Raw genomic sequence first — 22,791 nt, forward strand, 5'->3', positions numbered from 1 at the left:
CAAGATGGCCAGAGAAGGAAGAACAGCATTTGGACATGACAGGCAAGGAAACCTGTTTCCTAGTTTCTATCCTCAAAATAATGTTACACAATAGGAAGGTTCCTTATTTTTCTTCAGTTTTCTCTTTATCTAATTATTAAATATGGTCCAACAAATAAAAATACAGAAATAAAATCAATTCAGCTGGAGCACAGGGTTTTCCACACTGAAATCTTAAAACAAGACTTTAATAAAGGTAAAATCGGTTTCTCAAATGTTTGTTAATACCCTTCCAAACTTACTGTTTCTGATCCTTGTTTATGATGGAGTTTAGAAATAAAATCTTAAAATGACATTATTAAACTGAAGTTGAGATATACAGTATTAGGAAGATTTTCCAAGAGAAATTCCATATAAAGTATTGGCTTTAACTCGAGGGGTTATCAGTCAATTTTCTAGTAAAGAATGGAGGCCAGTTTGTCTCCTCTTGGGTGTGTCATACCTGATAACCAATAATTAAGGCTGCTTAAGATATTTTTATATTTTAGGCAACTCTAATAAGCAACACATAAAAGCAAGAACTACTGGTCCACAATAATTTGTCTTACTTGACCCACTCATATTACCCAATGGCAGTTCCTCTCCTAAAGATACTTTAACATATAACCTAGGAAAAGCTAAGTATCTGCTGATAGTTCAACACATATCTAATGTTCAGATCTGATAGTTCAACACATAAGGTTCACAAATAAAAATATGTTATATACAGGAAGGAGTGATCAGAGTCAGTCAATTATTTTTATGCCCTGGCAGAAGCCTCACTGATATGATAAATTACTTCAAGTTTTAGATTCTAGGACAGTGACCACTAAGAGTTTTTCCTCTAAGAAGGAAGTGTATTCTAACGTTTCAACGTAAAAATGAAACACCAGGATGGGGGGTAAGATTGATGGTGTTTAAGGGTACAAATGTGTAATGAGTAGTAAATAAGCCACAGAGATCTAATGTTCAGTATAATGAATACAGACAATAATATTGTATTATAATTATGCAATGTAATATTGCTACAATGGCAATCATTACAATATACAAATTTATCACAGTAATTAGCTGTACACCTTAAACGTATGAAATATTACATGTAAAATTTATTCAATTAAAAAAAGTGAAATTCACTTTTCACAATAGAAGATTCTGACTTTCCTTATGTGGAGAAATATAATTTTGAAGGTTACTCACCAACAGTGGTCACAGGAGGCTGGGAAGGGTACTGTGAACTTGTTGTGGCAGGATACTGACCACCAGGTGGGTAAGGACAGCCTGGGTAACCACTAAAGAACAGAAAACATTAAACGTTATGACGACTCAACACTATAGTATCTTTAAGAACCCATTTAAGAAGTTAAGCTGACGTCATTGTTTTACCAGTTAAATGACTTTACAGTTTTAGAGCTACAGGTGTCTGTCTATTCAAGCGTAGTTCTATAGAAGTTTCATTAATGACACTGGATTTACTCTCAAAGTGAATGGTTAAAATATCTTGCTTGGCCCTGTTATTTGAGAGTCACACTCATAGCAGAAGAAAGCAAGTAGAGACTTTTAAGGGCAGTTCAACAGTATCAGAACTGGAAACAACAAGAATTTTGTGAGAGAACTTTTCCATTCTGATTTCCTAGCATATAGGGAAATACTATTTAATTTTTACTGTGATATATTGATAACCTTTGCGAGTATCTGATCTGAAAATACTCTTTAAATAAAGTTTAAAAATTTTTATTCTTTATGGAAAGCTACGTCATTCATGTATTCATATTAGAGTTAAAAGGAGGTATTCTCCTATCTTCAACATTGATTCATAAATATCATTTATAATATCCCTGACAAATGGTCAGCATCACTACTCTTGAGCCTTGGAGCCATTATTAAGTAAAATAAGGGTTATACAAGCAATGTGATACCATGACAGTTGATCTGATAACCAAGAGAGCAAATAAGTCACTAATGGGCGGGTAGCATATACAGCATGGATACATTGGACAAAGGGTGATTCATGTCCCAGGTGACGCGGAGTGACATCGCGCAAGATTTAATCATGGAACCAAGAATGGCTCACGATTGAAAAATTATGAATTGTTAATTTCTGGAATTTTGCATTAAATATTTTTGGACTGCAGTTAACCGAGGGTAAATGAAATCGCCGATGGGGCAGGGAACTGCTGTACTATTTTCTATCTTTGTATGTTATTAAGCAATTTGTCTCATGTAGCAAATCCTTTTCAAATTTTTAAAGAACGCTTTTTGAAGTAAGTTTATTTATAAAGAATTTTCCAACATTCTTATGTTCCTTTTTCTTTATATACCTCTTCAAAATTTACTATTTATTATATTTAAGGCACTGTGTCTAAGTGCTTGAGGTAGAAGCTAATATATGATGAATCCATCTCTTCCCCAAGATACTAATAATCAAAATAAAGCAAGATCCCTGTAAATAATCCTGATAGGATAAAGGAAATAACAAATGCTAAATAAAAGTTTAGGTGATATAAAGTGGGAAATCAATAACAGCTAGAGGAGCTCAGAAAAAGTTTGGGGAGATCTGTAAGTAACTATGAAAGTGGCACCTTTACTCTCGTCAATTCCCCTACTCGTCACCCTATATTCTCCAGCTATAGTAAAGTGTTCCCCTATTTACAAGTTTCTTTGAAATAACTTAATTGTTCAGAAGTCCATTTCCTCATTGTACTCCCAACAACCATCCCCTATATGTCCGAAGTTCCTTTTTACTAGCAACTGTTAATTATAAAGGCTTGTAATTTCAAGGCTTCAGACAGATTCCATTTCTAGAACTTAATCAGAAAATTAAGGCCCCGAGAAATCTAAAACTTAGAGCCTGCTTATATGTTATGAATCTTTCTCTCTTTTCGTTGACAGATGTTCATCCAGTCTCTGCTTACCTTTCTAATGTGACAGAACGCTTACTACCTTAGAAAGCTTATCCCTGAAATTAAGAAAGGCCCAGAAATAAATTAGTTGCTAAATTTAACTCATAAGATCCTGCATATTATATATGTAAATCCATATATTTAGCTATGGCAGGTGTTCAGGAAATCTGGCTACACATACCTGTGAGGGTTATCTGAAGCTAAGAAGAGTTAAAAAATTTCTTGTTAATTGTCAGAGTAGCTGGAAATCTCATCTAGGCACCAGTAAATGCCAGTTTTGCATTTTAAATTAGCCCAAAGACTCTTGAAAGTATTCCTAGATTACCACTGGAACGAGTACACATTTAAAACATGGGTTAAAATTATTTCTCATTGATTTTTCTAATGTGTATTATTCACAGACTGATGACTGCACTATCAGCTTACCTGCGTTATGTTGTTATCAAATGGGTAATAAAGGTTGGTAGTATGAAATGAATAAATAACATGGGGACAAGACTGACCCCATCTTATGAACTGTTAATCTGTTCCTTGCAATTTACAGAAAAGTTAAGTTTTTAAAAAGAGTATTAAAATATTCTTCTCCTTGGCTGAATTCATTATAATTAGTTTTCAATTAACCTTTCAGCTATCTACACTGGATATACAAAGTTCTTAGAAGGGCCAAGGTCCAAAACCAGTCAAAATCATCATTACCTCATCCCTTTCCTCTCTAAATGGGATGGAGCTGCATTTCTCTATAATGGAAAAAATTATGAGGACTATGCAAATACCATAAAATTCCACTAATAAAGTGAGTTTTACCTTCCAGTAAACTGCAACTAAATTTACTTTACTGCTCTAGTTAGCATCCATTATTTTGATTCCAGATCTAATAGAATTTCTAAAACAATTATTCAAAAAATAATTTTTCATTACCTGGGATTGGGAGGGTATCTGGATGGGTATGAAGTTAGCATTCATTATTTTGATTCCAGATCTAATAGAATTTCTAATACAATTATTCATTACCTGGGATTGGGAGGGTATCCGGATGAGTATGAAGAGATTCCACTGGGCATGCCTGGCATGTAGGAAGCTAAAAATAAGTTTTAACATTTTAAATAATATGCATAGTTCTGGATACATAGTTTATCAAATAAGACACACATCACTGTCAAACCACAAAATTTCATATAGTAAGAATCCAAATCTCAGCACCAAAACAAAACACTCCACCCATATTAGTTCTTTACTTCAAGCACAGTTCTCCGCAAATCACATAATTCTCAAAGTATTAAACTTGAGTTATGACAACACACATGGGTTACCAACAAGGGTAACTGGTAAACCGGTCAACATGGTCAGTTCTACAAGTTCTCAAGGAGCCTCTAACCTGAGACAGGAGCTGGTTCAATCTGGAATTTAGAAGAAGGTAATTCTGCCCTCCGCTGGTCCAAAGTCAGCTTCTTAGAAAGTGACCTCTCTATATATCTAAGAAACCTTTTGATATTTAAGACTATGTTGACCGATTAGCACAGCTGGTTTTGTTGGCTTGACTGAGGGCTTTAAAAGACTTCAAATTATTAAGTCCTATACAAAACTTATATTCAGCTAGATAGGTTAAAAACAAAAGCTTGGAAATACTAGGAAAAAAGGCTCAAATCTAGCGAGTTTAAAAAATGCTTTATTTATTTTTTAAAGAGGACACCAATGACACAACTAGTCAGTGGTGCCAAGAGGCTAATAAACAGAGTAAGACAAAGAGCAGTTAATTTTGGCCTTAACTGGAAATGACTTGTCTGAGAATCAACTTATCCTCAGTGAAATTTTTCTCATTGAATAGTGATAAATTAGCCCTTAATCCAATCAATAAATATTGTATTGCCTTCTATGTGACAGGCACTGGAAATCTGATAGGGGAAAAAAAACACTCCTGGCCTCAAGTTGCTTATAGTCTAGTTGGAGAGATAAGCAAAGAATAATAACACAGAGAGATAAGTGCTACGTGTTATGACAGAGGAAGTACAGAGTGCTATATATATAGGGTCATACAGGAGGCAAATAATCTAAAGCTAGAAGGTGGGGATAAATAAAAGTGATCTAGAGGAATGGTATATGAAGCCCTGATGGCGCCTTCAAGCAACAAACTTTTAGAGCACAGAATGCAAGTAGGTGGGAGAAGTATGCTAGACTCTGCTCAAGGGCCCTACAAGTCTTTATCAGAGTTGCTGAGCATACATCTCCAAATACCAGTGTTCATAGTCTTGTTGGATGAATCTATCAATGTCATAAGTAAATTTCTTCTGAAGCATAATGAAGCTAGGATAATGTTCAATGCTATTTCAGAAAGGAAAAAACCTCCCAAAACGTCACAACTGCTAGATTCCATAAAACATTTTTGCTTCCCAGGGGCAAAGCACAATTGATCTTCATGAACATCAAAAGAGGAAGCCACTAATAAGTGTCAGCAACATACATAATTACTATCCTCCATGCCAGTTTCTCTCTCACACATGTAAACTACCTCATAGTTACAAGCAATTTTCCTTTTCTGAGGTTCTGAAAAGCTAATAATTCCACCAAAGCTTTCAAATTTTGATTTTGAGAAACGGCAAATGTTACTTGGATCCAAGACTGGCAAGGAAGCAGATAATTAGGCGAAATAATTTTAGAGCCAGAATAAAATGGGATACAAATACACACAACATATGGGGTTATTACAGGATTAAATAAGGACAAATAGAAAGTGCTTAGCTGTGTCTCTTGGTTACCACTCAGTAAATGTTTGAAATGTCAGATATTTCTGACATTTGACAACACTGTTACTGTTGTCAAAAAATGAGGTTAGAACATAACAGTTTTCTAATGTGACTCAAAGTTAGTTCAAGTCACCCTAAAATGGGAGATTGAAAATGTTCTGAGTAATGATAATTATAAAAGTATATAATTTTTGAACTAGAAGATAATATTTAAGAATGTATACATTCTGGGCTATTCCTTGGTGTGTGGGGGAATGGAATTTAAACCATTTCTCGACGGTCATTCCTAATAATAATGAATACTGTTTAAATGTATAAAAAGTATTAAAACTGGAATAAACAGACAATAAATTGGTCTTTTAGGAATGTACTTAAATTAGCTCTAGATTATTTAATGTGATTTACAGTGAATGAATATAAAATTGAGAGCAACAGTGATCTCTAGTGTGGTATCTTTCTAGAATGTTATAGTTCCAATGTCAAAACTGTTAGAAATTTAGGGAGAAAATTTTGCCCAGGAGACTGCCTAAATAAATTTCTGACAAGGTTACCTTTAAGTGGTTACTACTATGTTATTTGAGTAAATAAACATGAATGATGAACTAGGAAATATCTGACATTTCAAACTTAAATGAGCAAGGTTATCTATTCTTGAGTACTAGAGTTAACAGAATTTATTAAGATGAAAAATGTCTGGTCCAGAAGAATCATTAGAATCTTTACTAAAAGAGCTGTTAAACCTAAAACCAAGCTTATTCTGAGAAGGCAGAGAAGGAAAGGGTTCAGAAAGTTCTTCCTGTTAGATTCCCACTCAGCTTATGAGTCAAATGCTCCTCGAAATAGACTAGATTAAAAAAAAAGATAATTTTCAGCAGGAGAAAAATTAAAGCTCATATAATCTGACTTATAAGATTAAATCTGGTTAATTATAATCTTAAAATTTGTAAAAAAAATCACAGCTCAAAAAAATGAAGTCAACACAGGTTTAATAAAGTCAAAACAAGCAAGTACAACCAATTCTCAATTATACAGGGTGATTTTAAAGTATCAGTAAAAATTATTTTTAAAAACACAGAAATGATAGAGATAATGTACACCAATTAGGGGAGAACTGGTAATCCATGCCCCAACCCTCTCCACAAAAGGTAAAATCATGAATTGGCTGTACAAAAGAGAAGAAAGCTGAGAGCTAGATGTCCAATTGTGTATACCCAGAATAGCTGAATGTGAATGATTTAGCTGACTGTAATTGGTTCTTATCTACAACACTGATCCTGGAGTTGCAAAGACAAGTAGGGGTCAGACTGCCTTTCAAGCTATATCTGCTTCCAAACTGATCAAATAGGCTATTCTATGGCATGCATAATTTAAAAAAAAAATTCTAGCTCTATCCCAGCATTCTTTCTCTTCCATTGTGGAATCCAGCACACTCAGAGTTAGATTTCTACCCACAAACGAAAGCCCAAATGCCAGTCTTGGGTGGGAATCTGTACATGCAGATGTGAGGCCTCAGAATACCTCCAAAAAATCCACTAACTTGATAAGCTAAAAAGCAAAGTGAAGTCATTAAAAACATTTTTTTTCAACAAGGTTTTCTGTTTTATTTTGCTTCTATGAGTTTAAAAATCAAATCTTAATTCTACTTACTATTTGGTGGCCCTGTTGCCTGGTATGGTGGATAAGATGCTGAAACAGTAGGTCGAGAGAAGACTGGAGGTTCATCTCCAAACACCACAATCATCACCTGAATAAGCCCCAACAAGTCTGACTGTGGCTAAAAACAAAAAATAAATTTAAGTCAGCTACAGATTTTATTTTTAGCAAAAAAGAAAAGTTTGAGCATTTATTAGGTTTCAACTCAGCTTGATAAATTTCTTTATAGGACCCAAACACAAAAACTCCATTTAACTGATTTAATAAAGCTAGGTGATTTTTACTTATTTATGCATAACAAGGCTGTTGCTTCATGTACAGCACTCTCTGCTTATCTAAGGTTTTTATTTTCTGCAGTTTCAGTTACCACATGGTCCAAAAATATTAAATGGAAAACTTCAGAAACAAACAATCCATAAGTTTTAAATGGCATATCATTCTGAATAGTGTGATGAAATCTCATGTCGTCTTGCCCAGGATGTGAACCATCCCTTTGTTCTGTGTATCTATGCTGTATATGCTACCCACCTCGTTAATCACGTAGCAGCCATTTCAATGACCAGATTGACTGTTCGTGGGATTGCAGTGCTTGTAGTCAAGCCATCCTTATTTTACTTAGTAATGGCCCCAACGTGCAAGAGCAGTGATGCTGGCAATTTAGAGATGCCAAAGAGAAGGTCTAAAGCACTTCCTTTAAGTGAAAACGTTAAAGTTCTCAACTTAATAAGGAAAGAAAAAATTCATATTCTGAAGTTGCTAAGATCTATAGTAAGAAAGAGTCTTCTATCCATGAAATTGTGAAGAAGGAAAAAGAAATTCATGCTGGTCTTGCTGTTGCACCTTGAACTGCAAAAGCTACTGCCACAGTGGGTGATAAGTGCCTTAGCGAAGATGGAAAAGGCATTAAATTTATGAGTAGAACACATGAACAGAAACTGTGTTCCAACTGATGGCAACCTATTGCATCAGAATGCATTGAGCTTATATGAAGACTTTAGCAAGGGATCCCCCAAAATGAGTGAACACATTCACATAATTTTTATTACAGTATATTGTCATAACTTTTGTATTTTATCACTAATCTCTTACTGTGCCTAATTTATAAATTAAACTTTATTATAAGTATGTATGTATAGAAAAAAACATAGTAGAGATAAGGTTTGGTACTATTCTAGGTTTCAGGCATCCATTGGGGGTCTTGGAACATATTCCCCGTGGATAAGGGGAGCTACTGTATATAAAAACTGCACTAGCCAAAGCAGTATATTGCAAAATTTAGATGGTACTGTTCTTTATTTGATGTCATACAGCTAACTAAAACTTCTATTTCCAATAGACAAATTAAATATTCTGATACAAATTCAGGGATGGAAATAAGCAGTAGTCACAAATACACTTAAGGCCTGTAAAGATAAAAATGTTACCTTATTAAAGATAGTATTTATGAACTCTGAAATTGTGGGTAGACTCTATCTTAGAAATCATTAGGTTGTTGTACAGAATATACAAATTGTTAAAGGACCTTTCCTTCTAGTACCATAGTTACAAAGAGAGTGACTGTTTTCCATAAAGGTTGCTTAATTCTCAAATAATCAATAGACCACAAATTTAAGACAAACTATGCTAGGCAGTTATTCAAACTGGCTTACTTGATGGTTCCATTTTCACGCCTTAATGTATTTTGTGTATTTCTCATCTCATATACTTCATTTATGAGTTCATCAGGTTCTGAAGGATTACTCAATCATCTCGATCAGATAATTATCATAACTTCTCTTCTCCTGGTAGAAGAGTTCACTAGCAGTTTTCAAGTTTCCAAAGCACCAACTTCTTATTTGTTCAATTTGTCCCAACTTAATTTCAGAAAGCTTCCTGTAAAAACTTGTAAAGTCCCACTATTATAATACCTTTCTTAGTTTGTCTGTGAATTTACATGCTGAGACTGCAGGTAAGCATGTGCAATATCTGTGTAGCACCAAGAAGTGTGGACTGGAGATCATGGCCAGTATGGGGGCGTAGTTATTGAGACTACACATTTTTATCTCTTGTTGATTATTTAGTCCAATAAAACTCCCAAATTAAATCATAATCTCATACATTTTAAACTGATATATACTCTACTCTTATTTAAAAATCTAAAATGACTCCTAACTAGATCCTTTTCTGGGTTCTTTATTACGTTCCACTTATCTGTTTGAATATTCCTATGACAATTCCATACTATCTTAATTACTAGTTTCATAACACATTTTGGTATCTGTAGGGTAAGTTCCTTCCACCCTATTCTTCTTGGAGAATGCCTTGACTATCCTTGATCTTTTGCATTTCCACATCTAGCTTATCAAGTTCATAAAATTAGCATACAGAAAGAAACAAAAGCTCCTGTTAGGATATAGATTTGAATAGAACCAACATTTTTATAATATGAGTAAGGAGAGAGATCTCCTTTGACTTAAGTCTTCTTTAATGTCTTTCAATTAAATTTAAAATTTTTTTCCAGAATGGACTTTTACATCTTTTTTAAGGCTTATTCCTAGGTCAACAGCACTAAAAAAATGTAAACCATTCATTTACCAGTTCATTAATTCTCTATTCTGAATGAATCCAATCTGCCTATTAAACCCATCCATAGAGTTCTGAATTTCTATTATTCTATTTTTCAGTTCTAAGATTTCCACTTGGTTAATTTTTAATATAGAGGCTCTATACATTATCTTCCTCCAGCAGGGGTTCGCCCTATCCTATTGCAGGCAAATACTTTAAAAATGACTATAATATAAAAAGGGACTGAGCTGATTCAAGGTTGGGTTTTCTAAGGCTTATCATATCCGAGTTCCCACTTTTGAGGTGTGTTCCTCTAGTGGCTTCAACTAAGAGCCTAGGATGTTTACTTATGCCCCTCTTCTTTGAGACTGAGGCTGCTGAGAAGTTGGCTGTTTTTCAGAGGTTTTCTGTTCAGCTTTTTAGCATCCTGTCTTTGAAGTTTAGGAATTCAGCATTTCTCCTGAGGGGAAAACTCAGATTATCTGGTTTATTTCTTTGTAGCTTCCTTTTCTCGCAAATCTTGGCTCCTGAAGCACTGGCTGCATTGGCAGACAGAACAGAAACCATTGTTTTCCCAGCCCTGTGAACCTGCTAGAAACTGCAGGTTTGTTTGCCTCTTAGCTAAAGCCCTCTGCTCAGATTTTCAGCTTCTTACCCTGTACTAAGAATCAGTAAATACTCCTAGGGAAAACTGGCAGAATGTTTGCTCATCTCTTGCTGTTCCCTCTGCAAGAGGACCTTGGACCTTAAAGTCTGGATTGCCTCAATAGCTCCCCAAAGCCTTCCCTAGATGTTGTTTGTACTTTGGCTTTTCTAGTTATTTTCATAGGAACACTGGTCTGCCAGAGCTTTAACCATCAGAGGAAGAAACACAAACTTTCTACTACTACTGTTTCTTGATAGGAACATTGGGTAATGAGATTCAAATAGTTTCACAAATATATAGCACCAGTATATTTTTTAAATGAATTTCCCACTACATGAATTCTATCTATTCTTCAAGGTTCAACTCAAGCAAATAAAATAGTGACTATGCGTATTCTGTAAATTACCAAGCTCTATACAAATATAAGGTATACAGTCATATGCCACTTAACAATGGGGATCCGTTGAGAAATGTGTTGTTAGGTGATTTCATCACTGTATAAACATCATAGAATACACTTACACAAACCTTGATGGTATAGCCTATTATAATTGTGTTACACTTTTATACGACTAGCAGCACAGTTTTGTTTACACCAGTATACCATGTAACACGTTGCATTACAATGTTAGATGGCTAAGACATCACGAGGCAATAGGAATTTTTCAGCTCCATTATAATCTTATGGCACCACCATCGTATACGTAGTCTGTCATTGGCCAAAATGTTGTCACATGGCGCATAACTGTATTTGTTTTGGAGAGTCTTTTCTGATTACCCAGACCAGCAATTAGTGATCTTATATGAACTTACCTCCTTCTTGGAATCCTCTTTGAGTGTTAACAGGAAGTAGGTGCCAGTGAGCAAAATATATAAAATAGAACAAATGCACGGAATGCTGTTAATACTTACGTGTTTCCATTCATGTAGATAAGGAAGATATATCTTCCCATTTGCATCAACATGCTTTCCTGTTTTAATAGTCATTGAACTAGTAGGCTTAACAAAACAGATAGGGGGATTATATGGATATGTGTCCAGCAGCCACAGGCATATTGGAATATTATAGATATTACCTGAGAGAGAAAGATAAACTTCAGTTACTCTATTTTTGTTATTTTTCAATAATGGCTTGGTAGGTAAGCAAGAGAGCTACAACTAAGCAACACTTTAAAAAGTCGCGACAAATATTTTAATGTTTCAAAGTTCTGTTTAAGATCAGTTTCTCAAATTTTCAGTTGAAAAATACAAACTAATTAAGGAGCTAATTGATTACTACTCTGCCAGCATGTGCTTGCTGCTATAAAACCATTCTTTACAAATATATCTTTCTGCTCAATCCATTCTTTGCTTCTTGACCCTTGTCATTTCAGTTAATAGGTTCACTGGGAAGGGATATAGAAAGAAGACCATGGATTATGGTATGTTATCATAAAGTGATATAATTCCCTTGCCAAAGCTATCTAACTGTCAAACAGATGCTGACTGGTGGCTACAGCTTGACCAATGCATATGACATTTTCAGTGGTAGTTATTCCATCAATGATGTCATCTTCTTCTCTTTGCTTTATGTAATAGAATCTCTCTCAGTTGAGAAATTTGACCGTATATAGTCGAGGTGAACAATGTTTCAAAGCATCCAATAGAGCTAATATATTGAACATAAATCATAGCCTTGTCTTACTGAGCTCAAAGCCAATGTCCCAAGTAACCATTTGAATTACCTAAAATAATTCAGATAGTTTTCCTCTAAGAAACAGTTTCACTTCATATAAATATATACACATAAATTTCACTTAAATCAAACGGTTGTGGGACTTTGGATTTATTTTTTACTCCAAAGTACTTCTATAGTAAAAAAAGAACTCCAAGAGAATATATCCTAATACATAAAACATAAGTTTATTTCCTCCACCCAGAATTCTTTGCTTTGTGAAAATAAAGAATTCTCCAGAATTACTTAGGCTTAAGAACTATGCCATACAAAAAATGGTTAGGGAACACAGAAGGATTCAGATAAAATTTATATATACATTATATAACATATGAGATAAATGTCTTTATTTTTACCATAGTTTCCTGCCTCCCTTTTTCCCTCATATATCTGTTCCCTCGCCAGAGTTTATTTCCTGAAGGCAAAGGTAAAGTTGGTAATCCTAAATTTTATTCAGTCTTTCCTAATTTTATCATACTTGCATTATTGAATGTTGATGCTCAAGTGTTTTTTTTTTCTCTGCCTGGAATGTTCATTGTTATGGTTGACTCATCCTTTCATACCAAGTTCAAATGTCATTTCCTCCATTATCTTTCCACATGGTCTTGTTCTCTGTAATCTCGCAGCACCTTTATATTTTATTATTCTATAGCAGTTATAGAATATTGTAAATGTCTATTTATTCAGTTTCCCTTATTTGTGTAAGTTCTTCCAGAAACGGTACATCCTTTATTTACCTTTGTATCTGTAACCCTTATCCTTCATACATCGCAAGTACTATATAAAATTAATGGGTAAGTTACAGAGACACAGGTATTAGTGAGTCACAAGGCACAATTCACAAACAGAGCTGCCCAAACACAGAACAGTCATTTATAAAACTGAATGTTCTTTTATCACTGTAAGTATTCCAGCAGAGGGTGGCTGACTGGCTAACAGGAATGTAATTATCCATCATCAGCATTATTACCAACATTACAACCATAAATAATAGCTACTTTTGATATTTGTTTATTATATACCAGACTCTGTGCTAAGTCCTTTATATAGATTATCACAATTGAGTCACTTTTTGAGTCAGGTCCTATTATCTAAATGTTCTACATGCCCATTGTCACAAACCTTACTGTGGCCTAACTTTACAGCTTCTATCTTAGCCATAATACTACACAGCTTTCCACTGTCAGAAAAGTCTAAATGAGGTAGGAGGCTGAACTAAGCAGCATCTAAGATCGCTTTCTAGTTCTAAGATTCTCTGATTCCGTGAAACATCAAACTCTTCCAGCATGATGAGGCACTTACGGATATATCTTGGTAAAAAAGGGGAAAAAAGCTGAAAATATTAGGTGCTGTTGCCAAATGAAGTTCAACTACAATAGAAGTTAAAATCTCTACGTCATGAAGATCATGAGAAAATTGGTTTAATTTACTTATAACTCTTTGGCAACATTATTATGTAAATCAAAATGCATCTAAACTGGAAACATAAGTTATATAAGACACTTACCTCTATAAGGCACAGGAATTGTTCCAGTGAGGTTCATTAGTTCCCTAGAACTGCCATCATTAAAAACTGAAAGGAAAAAACAGTGACGTAATCATGATTATTTTCACAGATGCTCCCCATGTGAGAAATTTTTTTCAGAAGTGCTGGTTATTACCTTTGAAAGTGGCTAACTTGTTAATGTATCATCCATTTTGTCAAATAACAAGCATCCTTTGTTGATTCACTTAATAGGATCAGATTTAGAATGAATTACTTGGAAAAATAGATGTGAATGCTACAATTCCAGTAAATATGAGCTCTGCATCTCCAACTAACATGATAATAAAATTACTTAAAAATCACTATCAACTAATACCATACTAAATGTTAATCTGGTATCATAAAATTTTAGATTTCCCGTGTTTATTCCCACTATCATCCACAATCCCAATGTAGTAATAAAAAGGAAAAAAGTTATCACAGTCAAATACAGACATCTTCTATAAATACAAGTATTTCTCATATCACAGAAGTTTTTCTATCTATAATTGATTGATTAATTAGGGCACATAATCTGTATTACGTGGACCACTATTATTTGTAATAATGATTTGGAATTAACACCATAACACATGGGGGAAAATCTGTAATGCTGACCTCAGTTCCTTTACTTACTACTGACAATTATAAGCTGTGCTGTAATTTATTCTAATTTTGTGCCTTTAAAAAAAAAACACCTTATTTAAATTTATGGCTTCATTTACTATAAAAGCATGTTGATAACAATGGTTTAGACATAGTCTGGCCATATAAAGCTAGTAAGATCAATGATTCAATGTTCAATGATTTTGGAGTCTGTCAGTTTTGATCAACATACTTATTCTTTTAGCATGCAGTAAAAACTATATACTTACAGTAAAATTCACTCCCCCCCCATTTTTAAATTAACTCTAATTTTGGGAATATGAGGATTTTGAGACATGAGGGAGAATTGTGCCCTAGTTTGAAAAAGAACTTCAGGTTCATGTCTTTGTTGTTTAGGAAACTCAAGACTGCCCCTCTGCTGCCTCCCACCTCTTATCACCAGGCTGGCCAGGCTCTAATGTTTTCAAAGTCCTAGGGGTGAGTGGAGTTTAGAGTAAGAGTCTCAGCTTCAAAATTCCGCTCCCTGCCCTCAGTGTCAAGGGCCTCATAATGGACAGGAGCTCTTGTCCTTGGCACGTTAGGTATGGGGACAAAAAGACTATAAAAAAAAAAGAACTTTAGGTAATGTCATTTCTTACTTAAATCTCAACTTTAGTTTGTCTCAATAATGAAACTGTCACCTACATATTCTACAGAATTAAGGATCATATTTAAAATATGTTTTCTTCATCTATGAAAGGAATAGTCCAGAATATAGTTTTGCTAAATGTCTTCCTAAGACTACAAAGAGATGCTCTGGGTGAAGGTGGGGGCTGAGGTGCAGAAGGGTTCAGTAGGATACCCTGTACAATATATTCTCTGCCCTCTTGGTGAGGTTTAACACATTAGCATGTTAAAAGCTCTGAGAAACACGGCTGCAAAGAAACCCATTTAATTTTGTTCATTCTGTAACTGCTCAAACCACCACAGAATCCCCACTACTCGCCCCGTCCCCGTCCCCACTTCAGCAACATTCTTCACAATTTTGGATAATACTTTGGGAAACGAGGGACTGAACTATCCTTAACATTTCCTCTAGGTCTAAATGTGCACAGCACTATATTGAGAGTTTTTTTTTTTAAACTTAAAATAACTAAACAAATATATGATGTTATTATTGGATCCTAATAATTTTCTATTCGTCAAACACTCTTATTAGGTAGAGGTTTAATCCTACAGTGGAAAAACCAACAAACTTAAGAGAAAATGGGAAACCTACAATCATTAACAAAATGATTGTACAAAAAGTACAGTAATTGATATTATATAAACTCACCATATGAATCCAATACAGGTTTGAGATCTTTGTATAACGTAATAACATTGACAGTTTCACGTACAGTTAGGTCTCTGTATTTGTACTGAAAAGCAAAATCATACATGAATTTAGTTTAAAGCCAATGCACATATTTTACTCCTAGGTTAATTTTCTTTAAAATCTTATTTTCTTAATAGCACTCTTCTTAAAAGTATAACAGTTCTCACTAATCATTCACATTAATTAAAGCCTGAAAGAACCTCAATAGCTTTCCTCCCCTGCCACCTATTCAAACCCTTTACTCTGCTCCATTTTAGCTCTTCTTCCAACTTAAAAGGTCCTCCGCCAAATGAAATCTTAATTATTCTCAAAAACCAGCTTACATCTCTCTCCCTCTTAACGAATCCTTTTCCAGAATTCCCTTTAGCCCAGGGGTCCCCAAACCCTAGGCTGTGGACCAATACTGGTCCCTGGCCTGTTAGGAACCAGGCCCCACAGCAGGAGGTGAGCGACAGGTGAGTGAGCAAAGCTTCATGTGTATTTGCAGCTGCTCCCCAGCGCTAGCATCACCACCTCAGCTCCATCTCAGATCATCAGCCATTAGATTCCCATAGAAGCACCGGTTCCCGGTGCCAAAAAGGTTGAGGACTGCTGCTTTAGCCTATAGCGTTCTCTCCTTTTCCTTCAAACGCCAGCATTTATTGTCAAAACCAACTATTTTGCTGTATTGTATTTTCACATTTCCACCTTGTACCACTCCACTCTAGAAAACTAGGAACCTGGCTTAAATATTCTTGGCAGATTAGATCAGAAGATGGGGCCCCCCATTTGATCACTGTACTTGAAGCTCACTAGTTGACAAGCTTCATCCATGCACACGAAGCTTTCTATCAGCTTTTAGTACTTCTTTCTTAAAAAGGAGCAGTCAGCTATTCCAAAAACAAAGACTCCAAGAAGCATGTCAGAGACCAAAACAAACAGAAAAGAAGCTAAGAAGTAACAGAAATAATGAAGAAAACTTCAAAACAAATTAGTATTAATAACTTCAAGGAAAGAAGAAATGACACTGTATCCAAGAAACAAGAATATGTAGTGAAGAAAGGACTCTTGGACATAAAAAAATGTGAGTAGAAACAAATTCAATAGAAGAATTTGAATATAAAGTCAAAGAAATCGCACAGAGCCTAGTGTAAAGAATGATAGACAATAAGAAAGAAAATACAAGAAAAATTAGGGAACAAATGCAGGTTTACCCCAAGGCATCTCTTCAGAATTTCTTGCCCTCTTTTGTCTTGAAGTACCAATTTTCCCATATGAGAACTATTAGTACACAAACATATTCTTATTTCTCCCATTTTAATCCCACAAACACGTTCCTAACCTTCCTTCCTCCTCTAGCTACAACCATATTTCTTTCAGTTCCTCTCCAGAGCAAAAATCTCCTGCAAGGAGCTGCCTACCTCTGCTGTCTTTGCTCTGTTTCTATTCTCTTTTTAAACCTTTTTAGTATGGAACATTTGAAACATATCCAAAAGTAGACAGAATAATATAATGAGCCCCTGACTTCTACACCCAGCTTCAACAATAATTAACTCATAGCCAATCTTATTTAATCTAAAATCTCATTCATCTTTCTTTCCTCCTGTATTATTCAGGAACAAATCATAACATTATACCCTATCACCCATAAATATTTTAATATATATCTTTAAAAGAACTTAAAAAAAACCCCAAAATCCTATTATCACACTAGAATAATCATCATTTCCTTAATATCATCAAAAATGCACTTTTTTTTTTTTTTAAGTTTGTTTGAATCAAGATTCGAATAAAGTCCTCACACTGCAATTTGTTAAAATGTCTTTTAGGTCTCTTTTAATCTATAGTTCCTCTTTTTCATCCCTCTTTTTGGTAACAGCTTTATTGAGATATAATTCACAAATTTAAAGAGAATTATATAAATTTCAATGGTTTTTAGTACATTCAGAGTTGTGCAACTACCACCAGTCAATTTTAGAACATTTTCATCACTCCTGAAAGTAACTGGTACCCTTTAGCAATTATCCCCATTCCACCTGCCCCATTCACTCTAGACAACTACCAGTCAACACTGTTTCTATCGATTTGCCTATTTTGGACATTTCATACAAATGGAATGATATACTACGTGGTCATTTATGACTAGCTTCTTTCATTTAGCATGTTTTCAAGGTACATCCATGTTCTGTCATGTATTAGTACTTTATTTCTTTTATGGCTAAATAATATGCCATTGTTATTAAATACATCACATTTTACTTATTTACTCATCAGTTGATGGTCCATTTCTATTTTCACTCCTTGGAATTTGTTGATGAAATCAGTTGTCCCATAGAGGATCCTATGGTTTGGATTTTGCTAACTATACTGCCTTGGTGTAGTTTAATATATATGCTCTTATGTTCTCTGTATTTCCTATGAATTAGTAGTTGGATCGAGAAGTTATGATCTTTTTCATGATTTTTTTCCTAAATTTCACTTTTATTTTCTTCCTCCCTCTCCCTCCCTGTTCCCCACCCCCAACTTCTCTACGGTAGCTTCTTCTGTCTCTTTGCTGGTTCTCTCTATATGCCTAACCTCTTAATATTGAGCTCCAGGGCTGTCCTTGGTCTTCTTCTCTATCTAAACTCAGTCCTTTAGTGATCTCCCTCCAGGCTTTAAATATCATTTATATGCTCATAACTTCAAAATTAAAAAGTTTCATACTGAACCTGTTTCCTGAACTCCAGATATGTCTATCCAATTGCCAATTTGATATCTCCACTGGGATATCTAATGACTATCAAATTTAATACGATCAAAACTGAACTCCTTATCTTCCCCCCAAATCCACTACTCCTAGTCTTTCATTTCTATATCCTTCCAGCTGCTCAAAACCAAAACCTTGAAGTTATCCTTGATGCCTCTATTTCACATCCACAGTGACAATCCTGTTAGCTCTACTTTCAAAATTCAAGAATTTGATCACTTCTCACTACCGCCATATCTACAATCCTGGTCTAAGCCACTATTACCTCTTACCTGGGTTATTGCGACAGCCTCTTTATAGGTGTCTCTGGCTTCCCTTGTAACCGCCTATAGCCTAGTCTTCCCATAATACTCCAAGTAAATGCCAAAGCCCTTACAAAGGCCTGCAAGGCCCTCTGAAGTCTCCCCGACTTTTTTTTTTTTTTTTTTGGTACCACTACGTTCCTTCTTCCTCACTCCAGTCCAGCCACCTTAGCCTCCTTTGTTGTTCCTCTATCATGCATGACCACCTTCTGTTTCAAGCCCTTTTGACTTGTTTTTCCTTCTTCCTGGAATGTTTTTACTCTGGATTGTTCTAGTTTGCTTCCTCATCTCTTTCACATCTCTGCTCATATAAATCTTCTCATATAGGACTTCCTTTACTATTTTATAAAATTGCAACCCATCTCGTCTTCACCCACAAGCACTCTTCTATTTCCCTTTCCTGCTTTCCTTTTCTCCAAAACATGCATCACCTTCCAACATATTATTTAATGTATTTATTGAGTTATTTATGGCCTTCTATGAGAATTTAAGTTCCAGATGTGTAGAGAGTTTTCTGTCTGTTGACTGCTGTATCCCTAGAACCTAGAACAGTGTGAGGTGCATAGCAATCTTTAATGTGTCAGCTCTCTTCTAGCTATTCAATAATGACTCAACCTCTAAAGAAGCTGTAAATACACTATGTAAGATACAGGTAGTTGCCTATATGAAAAACCTAAAGTAGAAAGCTATTTGTGTAAAGCAGGATGGACTAATGGTATAAATATACCTCTATAAACTGCTAAAATCATGGCAGAGAAGAGTGTTAACTAAAAGTTATATTTAGGTTGGGAGTTAAGATAATGCTCAAAGGGAAAAAATAATCTGTAATAATATATAAAGATCTTGTATGCAAATTATACCTCAAAATAAAATACAATAAAAAGACATTAGTCAAGGCAGGGGCCCAAAGTACCATGGTGGGTGTGGAGGTCCCACGATCAAATAAAGAGTAAAGACCAACACTCTAGCAATGTGTCCAGGGGTCTGGCTAAAAATTCCCACATTGAACTGAAAGGATAACACTTGAAGCAAGCAGGGGGAATTCCACAAATTGCTTCTGCTATCCTACTTACTAGTCCCACCCATCTATTTATAGGCTGTACAGAAAAAGATACTGATACTCAGAATTAACATCATTACTTTTAAGAGACTCAGTTTTTCAGATATTGGGTCAAGAATCAAACAATAGGTAGAATGCCCTCTCCCACCTCTTCCCTATACTTTTTTTTTTTTTTTTTTTTTTGGTTTTCAGGGTAAAAAGAGGTTGGAGGGAGAGGCAGGTTCCTCTAGAGGAAGCTTAGTAATTACAGTTTTTAAAATTCAAAACGAATATTTGAATATTCTTGTCCTTATATATGAGTATTTACATATTAAGGAATAAGCCTTAAAACTATGCTATCAATTTAAATATCAAAAATGGCATGGAACAGATATTCTTTAGTTTTATAGTTTGTAAAATAATGTACTGTTTTAAAGAAGTGACATATAACTCTTACAACATAGATCTGAGCCAACAATCTTCTAGGGCTCCCCAAAACTTCCTCTACAATTAAGTATAACTACTTCATCAAAAAAAAAAAAAAATCAAGAAGTCTACAAAAGAGTAGACAACCAGGAGAGAAGCTTGATTTTGAAAACTGTCACTATCTCTTTAGAGGTTATTTGCTTTTCAACCAAAGACTATGATTTTACTAGGAAAAAGCAATTTTTTTCCCAAAGAAATAAGCTTATACATGTGTTTTTGTAAAACTGCAATGGTTTCAACTACTTCGATTTCTACAATTCCTGCTTTGACAAACACATACAAAGCTAATCCAATGAATCTACATAAAATTCAACCACTTCACATGTATCTTATTGCAATTATGTTTGGTAAATTGAAAAAAACTCCAAAACCAAAAAATCACGTTTCCTCAGGTATCAGGTGCCACATTTGAAGTAATTATCAAAATTCAGACTTAACAAAATGTTTATCTGCTTTTTAAAAAATGAATAAAATACACCGGTCTCGAACTGTGAAGATTATAAAGTTTGAAGTTCAATGTAAATAAATTCGAGTTATAAAAAGCATACAATTAAAGATAGTTACTCTTAGCAAATCAAAGTCCCTGAAATGGTAATAGAATTCTAATTATTTCACCTGAGGTAGTGAGGTACTGGTATTTTGACTTCTCTGGACCTTTTTACTCATAAACGAGCCTATTCAACCAAGTTACTCATCTCCCGCGGGTCGGGTATTGAGCTGTGTGAGGAATACAAAACTGAAAAGGACACAATCTCTGGGGGCCGGGAGGGAAGGGCGAAGACTGACGGATCCATACAGTGGGACAAAGAGTAGGGGAGGAAGGCTCCAGATCGAGAATTCAGTACAACCCCCTTCCGTTTGTTTATAAACACTAAAATGAAAACTATACTGCCTCTCGGACTGCTCCAAACTCAACCCAAAGAGAGGGCGGGCGGCAGGTGGCAGGCGGCCTCCGCTCCGCGCCTTTGTTGACTGTCACCGCCCCCCACCTTCCCTGGCGCCGTATCAGGGTGCTGGCACAAGGGGACAGGCTTCTTTGGGCTAGGGGCCGTAAAGGCTCCGGAGGATGGGACTGGGGCTTCCGGCCCGCGCGGGAGGCTCGCTGAGATGGGTCCCGCCAGGCCCACCCGGGCGCAGAAGGGTGCGGTGGGTGCGCGCCGGGTGGCGAGCGCGTCGCGGCCTCACCTTGGACACCATTTTCTTGAGCTGGCTCTCCGACACCGCCATGGCGGCCACCTCGCGGCTCCCGTCCCTGTAGGCAGAGGGTCAGCCGCTCCGGGGCCGCCCCAGGCCGCCCCGCACAATCGCACACCGAGTAGCCAGCCCCCCACCCCCCCGCCTCTAACAACAGGAAGTCGGCCGCCACGACGGGCCTTCCGCTTCCTTTACGTCACTTCCGAAGTAAGCACTTAGGCTGGGCGTGGGGTTCCCATCAACCCGCTGCTCAGGTGAGGTGTTCCGCAGGCCAGGTCGGTTACCAGTGATGAGGGTTAACCTGTTCGGAGATCGACAGGTGTTTCAGTTGCCTTTAGACTAGGGGAGCAGTTGCAGGGAGGGAAAGTAGTACTCTGAAGGTCTTGCCAGTGAGCTTCAATGACTGATTCATCAAGAGGGCGGGCACTGGACTAGGAGTCAGAAAACTGGTTACTGACGGCTTTGTGATAATAGCGGGCAAGTGCTCTAATAGCTCGGGCTGAAGTTTTTTCCAACTCAAGATGAGAGGCTTGCCTTAGATGATGCCCTGATTATCAGGCTCAGGTTTAAGCTTTAAAGTTCTTCATACTACATTAACAAGGGCAAAGTGCAGAGCCCTTGTTTCGCAGGAAGCCTGGAAGTAATTTCTTCTCCAGGAACCCATTCTAAGTCAGAACTTCTCTGTGCACAGGCTGCGTTCCACCTTGCATTGCACTACATTTGCGTACTAGCTTTACTAAACTTATTGTTTAAAAAGTTTTTTTGTTAAAATAATTTTTTAAAATTTGAAAACAACAAAATCCGGTCTCTTCATTTTGTATTTAGGCCACTTAAAATAACTAAATACCCTGGGGACCATATGAATTATACGAAATAAACTTTCTCCTCAAATTGAATAAATCTACCATTCAAGAAATTAGGCATTTCCTGGTGAATTTAAAGTCAAAGTTTATTTTATTCATTATTTAATATTTAAGGAAAATTACAATGTAAATTGGAAAATAAAATATTTATCTCTGCTACAATATCAAAGAAACATTTTAACATAAGCTCCATCAAAAATCATAAGAGACCTTGCATGATTTTGGAAAAATGAAAAGTTAATAGCATCATGAATGTCAAATGATCAAATCATAGTGAGGTGGTCATGGTACTGTTTCTTGACTTGTATGGAACTTGCAACATAATTGATAATATTCAAAACTCAAGGAACTATCTTACAGAATTCTATATTGTGGGCTTCTGTAGCGTGGGGCTGTTACTCGTTTTTACTCAGATTCTAATGCAGTACTTGCAATAACAGTAGTTGCTCAGTAGGTAATTGTTGTATTGACA

The 22,791-nt window shown here is 35.8% G+C and overlaps 1 protein-coding gene across 1 annotated transcript in view; it reads right to left on the bottom strand.

The window, feature by feature from the left end:
- TSG101 (tumor susceptibility 101) overlaps window positions 1–21,645 on the bottom strand; it is a 33,303-nt gene extending 11,658 nt beyond the window's left edge. Inside the window, exons 1-7 of the mRNA XM_011377756.1 lie at window positions 21,448–21,645; window positions 15,666–15,750; window positions 13,727–13,792; window positions 11,418–11,581; window positions 7,310–7,436; window positions 3,933–3,999; window positions 1,219–1,310 (exon numbers count right to left, since the gene is read on the bottom strand). Coding sequence (XP_011376058.1) covers window positions 1,219–1,310; window positions 3,933–3,999; window positions 7,310–7,436; window positions 11,418–11,581; window positions 13,727–13,792; window positions 15,666–15,750; window positions 21,448–21,489 — 643 coding nt within the window. The 5' untranslated portion in view covers window positions 21,490–21,645. The remainder of the gene's footprint in view (window positions 1–1,218; window positions 1,311–3,932; window positions 4,000–7,309; window positions 7,437–11,417; window positions 11,582–13,726; window positions 13,793–15,665; window positions 15,751–21,447) is intronic.
- Between the last annotated feature and the right edge of the window lie 1,146 nt (window positions 21,646–22,791).

Source organism: Pteropus vampyrus, unplaced genomic scaffold (genome assembly GCF_000151845.1).
Source record: "Pteropus vampyrus isolate Shadow unplaced genomic scaffold, Pvam_2.0 Scaffold321, whole genome shotgun sequence".
In the NCBI taxonomy this organism is placed as follows: domain Eukaryota; kingdom Metazoa; phylum Chordata; class Mammalia; order Chiroptera; family Pteropodidae; genus Pteropus; species Pteropus vampyrus.